The 6333-nt window shown below is 50.4% G+C and overlaps 1 gene segment (V, D, J or C); it reads right to left on the bottom strand.

Annotated features, from left to right (window-relative positions):
• Positions 1–420: 420 nt before the first annotated feature.
• LOC134352452 (T cell receptor alpha variable 38-1-like) lies at positions 421–1995 on the bottom strand. The segment is given in 2 exon segments: positions 421–746; positions 1914–1995. Coding segments are annotated over 2 exon segments (408 nt in total).
• Positions 1996–6333: the final 4338 nt, after the last annotated feature.

The raw sequence follows: 6333 nt of genomic DNA, 5'->3' as shown, positions 1-6333 counted from the left end.
CAAGTAAAACAATAGGTTTGCATGTTAAAAACTGCAAGTGGTAATAACTTGCGGGAAATGTGATATTTTAACACAGTAGTATATTGGAGAATAAACGACATTTCACTCCAGAATCCTCATCCACCTCAATGCAAGGGGAAAAGGCTCTACTTCGAAATAGGTGAGCGAAAAAAAAATGGAAGGTCGTCGTTTCCTTTGTCGTTTGAAAGCCTAGAGATTGGATTTTGCTGGCTGCACCTCCACTGGAACAGATAGAAGAGTAATAGGCTGAAGACGACTCAATCCATTGGATAATAATCTCCGGAAATATATTGAAATTTGGACATATACTGATCGACCTCGGACCTACGGAGGCTCAGAAAGACGCAGTTACACTGAGCAGCCACTAGAGAATTAAACTAGTTATTGTACAGGTTCAGACTAGTTCTGTACCCCTGTGGGCTTCAGAGCACAGTAATACATGGCAGTGTCTCCTAGATGTGTTTCTGATACTGTCAGTGGGATGGTTCTGCTCGAATCATTCAGCTGTGCCGTGAACCGTTGTCGGGGAATATTGTCTTGGAGGTTGTCGAATTTCGAACGGACCAAAAGCAACTCCAGAGAACCTCTAGGATACTGACGGTACCAGATTAATACGGGGGTGCTCGTGCTTGTAGCTGTATAGTTGCAGTTTAACACTGCAACTTCCCCTTCCGCAACGTTCATGACAGCAGGTGATTGATAAACAGCGTCGCCTCGGCAATGTCCTGTCATAGTGCAAAAATAATTTTAAAATTTCAATCAAGAAATATAAATATTCTGCTCGCATAACTCCAAATCGTAACCTTTTACTTTCGTGCTCCCAAATCATTTCATCCCATAATCAATGTTGTGTTACTGATATTCAATTATGGATTATTCTGTTCAGCATGTTGAGAACGGCGGTTTACAATATGTCGAGAAACTTACCAATCAGAAGCGCTGCAGCAAAAAGAAACAAATATTGGACCCGCATGTCAGTGTATCCGTTCACTATAAATTTGCAACGAAACAATGTTATTCTCAAACAAGTTTAATCTGTGGTTCGACCGGCGTGCACGCTCGTTTGTTAAGATGCCATTGGTCTTATCAACTTAATATGCCGCTCTTAGCTTCTCATAGTCCACCAATCAACTCCTTTTATGAACTCTTCCAATCCTGTACTAATGCTTTGTTCCTCAACACAGCCAATCAACTGAAAGTTGGCAGATTGGGCGAGACCGCCCATAAGTTACTTCCTCAGAACTAACGATTGGGCTGTATGTAAGACTCAACGGCAAAGACGGTATGATCAGAAATTCCTTCATATAATCTCGCACTAAATAACGGAGTGGATTTTCTTTCTGTTTGTAAAACCCAAAGCTATGTGTCTGGTACCGTCTTTAGGAGGGAAACCAACCATTGCAGACTATGTTGAAGAGACAAGCTGCACGGAGGAAGTTCTAGAGTTCCAGTTCATTCCATGTCGGCTCAGCTTGATTCATGTTTTCATTGTACACAAATTAATTTGGCAAAATTTCATAAGACTCAGAGACTCCAAGCAAACTACAGCAAAGAAACGGTAGTTTCAGCCCCTCACGATCAGACAAACTTGTTTTTTTATGTCATTCTTTCCCGACTCCATCTTCGTATGCTCTTTCCTTTGTCAAATTAACTACCTTAACTACAGAAGCTGGACCACTTTATATCACCCTCTCTGACTGCGATTTAGAGATAGTAACCATGTTCTTTGCAGATGAAAAAAAAACTCGCGGTGCGATTCGCCTTTAAACTTATTTGCTGACAAATTAAGACCGCACCCTCTTTTGTTTCCGTGAAGGATATTCAAGTTATGCAAACACGACGTTTGGATTGTGCCTTTTTATCTGATATACTTCCGTGTGTTTACCCTTTACTTAAAATCGTTTCAAACAAGTAGACCCAATCGTCATACTGCACGGAAATCTTCGAATCGAGGCAACCAACTAGTGAATCCATGTTTGCAGAGACAAGTCAGAAACCACCAACTGTACCTCTTTCCTGCCACAACTTGATCACTGTTGGAGGTATCGGTAGTTCTTAAATTCAGCCTGGCTGTAACGTTGCATATAATTGTGTTATGAAATCTTTATTTAGATTATTTGCAATCGAGCCACGGATATTTGAAATACTTAGATTGCTCTGTTTTCTGAGATCTAATGGTGCCAATGTGCTTTTGCCGTTGTGTTGTCGTAGACAATGATCAAGAAATAGTGGCAATCCAGAATTATCAATCACGAACACTTCAAGCAGTATACCGGCACATCCGTCACAGTTGACACTCCGGTCTGGAAAAAGAGCCGAATAATTTGATGGTGCTATACTGCAACGGTTCCACCATCCATCTATTCGCATGCATCGTGATGTTCTCACAGGGAAACACGTGTATGTTTCTTTCTCGTTCCCAACACATTCCCGTTTCTCTGTGGTACTGATTGTCATTGTCTTCTTTGCTCAAGAAATATTCCAGCTGATCTGTTGCACGCAAATACACACTCATCCTGCATCCATAATTATACAGTTTACAGTATTCCCCCACTTCTCCCCTATGCCCTCATCCAGGGCCAGTAAAAACAGTCCTTGAGTAATCCATACGTCTTCTCTACCCCTAAGTGCCCGGAATCATCATGTAGTGCCTGGAGCACCGTTTTCCGATACGTCCCAGGCATGACCAGCTGCCAGCGCCAGAGGTGGTAAGGGAACGACGTGACCCGGTACAAGACGTGGTTCTTCTGCTTCAACCGAGGCCACTCCTTCAGTAGTAGGAGAATGGAGGGAGGCTTCGCCTTCTCCACCTGGTCCATATCACCCTGTCTAACCGCGTAGCAGATAGTGTCAATGCTCGGGTCATCACGCTGAGCCGCCCCCACTTCCTGGTGGCTCAACTCCGGCAGTTGCCTGTTGCTCAGAGCAGTCACATTACAGTAAACAGTGAGTATCGCGTCATCGTCACCCCCAGTTGATCTACTGCCCGATCCGTTCCCATCGGGGCTTCTATTTCCCCGTCACTCCCAACTTGACACATGGCCTGTTCTCCCGGGGCAGGGACACTCTTCAACTCCTTAGACGTGCCCTACTCGTTGTGCGCCCGACGAGATAGAGCATCTGCAGCGATGTTCCGACTCCCCGGGCGGTACCTCAGGCTGAACTCACAGGCAGACAAGGCCGCTAACCACCGGTGCCCAGTAGCGTCCAGCTTTGCCTAGGACAGGATATAAGTGAAGGGATTGTTTTCAGTTCTCACCTGAAACTGGGCCCCGTATAGATCGTCACTCAACTTGTCCACCACCGCCCATTTCAACGCTAAGAACTCCAGCATGTGAGTGGGATAGTTTCTCTCATATGGCGACAAACTCCGGCTGACAAACGCTACCGGCCTCAGTCCGTTGCCCTGTTCCTGGTACAGGACAGCCCCCAGACCCTCACGACTGGCATCAGTGTGTAGAACATACGGCTTCCAGGGATCAGCAAAAGCCAACAGTGGGGCCTGTGTTAGCGGCCTTTTTAGAGATTGAAACGCCTCCTCACATCGAGCATCCCACCTCTATCCAAAAGGCTCCCCTGAGTTCAATTATCCTTCGACCTTCAACCCTCGGTCTACCTTCCTTTTCCTCCCCACAGGTGGATAACCTCACAACAGCTGGTTCAATGGGTGACTAATTTTCGCGTATCCTTTATCGAATCGCCGGTAATATCCGCAAAACCCCCAAAACGAGCATAAGGCGCGCACCTTCTGAGGTCTCGGCCAGGTGGTTACTGTGGCTATCTTAGCCGGATCAGTGGCCACCCCATTTCGCAAGATTATGTGCCACTGTCCTCTCCATGAGCCGCTGGAATGTGCCTGGGGCCCCCGATATGCCTTGGGGCATTCGTTCAAACTGGGAAAATCCCAGGGGGCAGATACAGGCCGTTTTCTCTTTAACAGTCTCACTCATCGGAATCTGTTAATACCCACTCCACAAATCCAATACACTAAACCACTGCGCCCCACTTAATCAGGCCAATGCGTCTTCCACCCTGGGGACCGTATACTCGTCGGGAACCGTGCGCAGGTTCAGGGTCCTATCGTCCACGCACATGCGTACCTTCCCATTTTTCTTCCTTGTCGCCACTATGGGGGACGCATAGGGGTTTCGGGACTTCGCGATAATCCCTGCATCCTTCATCTGCCGCAAGTGCTGCCGCACATTTTACAAATCTACTCGGGCCAACCGCCCCGACCTTTCTCTAAATGGAGTGTCAGTTGTCACCCGGACAGTGTGCCGAGTGCTTTTGCAACATCCCAAATCAAACCCGCCCTGAGAAAAGACGTCCCCTAGCTTCAGCATCTTCTCCACCAGCCTGCTCTTATACTCCGGCGGTACCGAGGAGATTTCAAAATTAAAGGCCTCCTGGGTCAGCCCAAAGTTCTGCAATAGTTTTCCTCCAGTTGGCCTCAAGAGGGGCGCTAGACATCACCGTCACCGGGAGCAAGTGCGCAAGGGGCATCCCGCGCTTAAAGGTGATCTCCAGCTCCGTTAGGTTCCTTACCATCACCCCCGTCCTCCGTGCCGGTACAGCTGAGGGCCTCTGCATTCAGGGCTCACCAGCGTCCCGGCCGGGAAACGGGAATCCCCGTCCAGGTCGTCCGGGGCATCTACTAGCAGGACCTCGCCCGCCGGTACTGCATGGAATCTGGGGGTCCCCATCACTATTGCCGCCTCCCATGGCCGTATCACCTTAGGCCTCGTCTGTGTGCACCACACCTTCCCTCGTTTTCGCTCAGGATCGAGCCCCTGGGGGTCACCCACTCCTTCGTACACCTCTCGAAACACTGGGTGTACCGAGAGGGTCTCCAGAAAGTTCTCCCCCGCCTTCTTCTTACAGGCTGCCAAGAGCCGTCGCACTAGAGTGGAGTTAGTCCCCACTAGCAGGGCAGCGCCACCGGTTTCCACCGGGTCCGGACAAACCACAACCAGCGTCTCAAAGTCTTCCGACACTCCCACATCGCCCTCCGAAAATTCCAATCTCACTAACAGGTACCCATCGTACGGGTAATCACCGACACTTATGCCCCAAATCTCCAGTGCATTAAACGGGGTTACTGACAATTGCTTCAGATACTTGCTGTAGAACGACCAGTACAGTAAGGTAACCTGCGATCCGTTGTCAAGGATGGCTTTCGGAAAGATTCCCTTTATCCGTAGGGACTCGCTGGAACGGGGTCCCACCAGTCCATCCGGAATAAGCGCTTGACCTTTCTGGGGTTCCATGGCTGCTTTCTGTGAACGTATTCCTCCTGAGTCTCCAGTTCGTTCCCGCACTGAACCTCTCCTAAGTTTCCCGACACCTCTCCCTTCTTAGTGGCCCGCCACCCCCCGCCCCCCGCTCCCCCCGCCCTCGCGGAGCATCTCGTCTCTCATGATCCCTCCGCAAGTGACCCGCTTCCCCACAGCTGCAGCACAACCCCGGCCACTCACATTACCGCCGGAAATGCCCCTCCCTCCCAGAGTTATAGCACCGCTTCCCGCCGCCTCTCTCCTCCCGGTACGCCCCCACCCCCGGGACCCCTTGGATTTCTCTGATCTCAACCCGGCCACCACCTCCTGAACCGCTGAAGACCGTCCCCGAGGACCCGAGTCCTCTGTTCTGCCCGAAGTACTCTCTTCCGCCCGTACTCTCTAATCAGCGGCCCGAATGATCGAGGGGGGGGGGGGGGGGCTCCTCTTATATGACTGTCGGATACTCCAAGCCACCCTGTCATCCTCCTGGGAACCTCTGCATACCTGGCTCACCCTCAACTTCGCCACCTCGTCCGCCTTTACTACCCCTCGGTGCCGCAGCCCCTTAAGCTTCCCTTCCAGCCGGGAAATGTATTCTGAGAGCTTTTCCCCTCTTCTCTGCCACATTTGTTGTAATTCCGCTAAATGTTGCCAGGGCTCTCCTGGCAGTCCAAGCACTTCCTCCAAAGCGTCCGAACACTCCGACAGGGAAGCCGAAGGGCGTTCCGCTCTCAACTCGTGGACTACACTGGCCGCGCCGCCCCTTAAGCTTTCCACCAATCGCTGTCTCTTTTCCTCATTGGAAACTGACCACACCTCTAACAACTGGGACGTATTCTCAATCCATGCCTCATATTCGTCTTCCCCTTCAGGGGTGGGACTGGCTCCTGAGAAAATTCTGAGATTCGGGCGGGGCCCCTCAACCTTTCTCCCCCGGGAGGTAATGGCAGCCGCTACTCGGAGGTCTCATGCCTAACTGGGGGACGGGGCTTGGCCAAGCCTTCCCACTCCACGCTTCCACACCTGGCTGCTGGCA

The sequence above is a fragment of the Mobula hypostoma genome, chromosome 10 (genome assembly GCF_963921235.1).
Source record: "Mobula hypostoma chromosome 10, sMobHyp1.1, whole genome shotgun sequence".
NCBI classification, from domain to species: domain Eukaryota; kingdom Metazoa; phylum Chordata; class Chondrichthyes; order Myliobatiformes; family Myliobatidae; genus Mobula; species Mobula hypostoma.
Note: the sequence above shows the minus strand (reverse complement) of the source record. Positions and strands in the feature narration are given on the sequence as shown.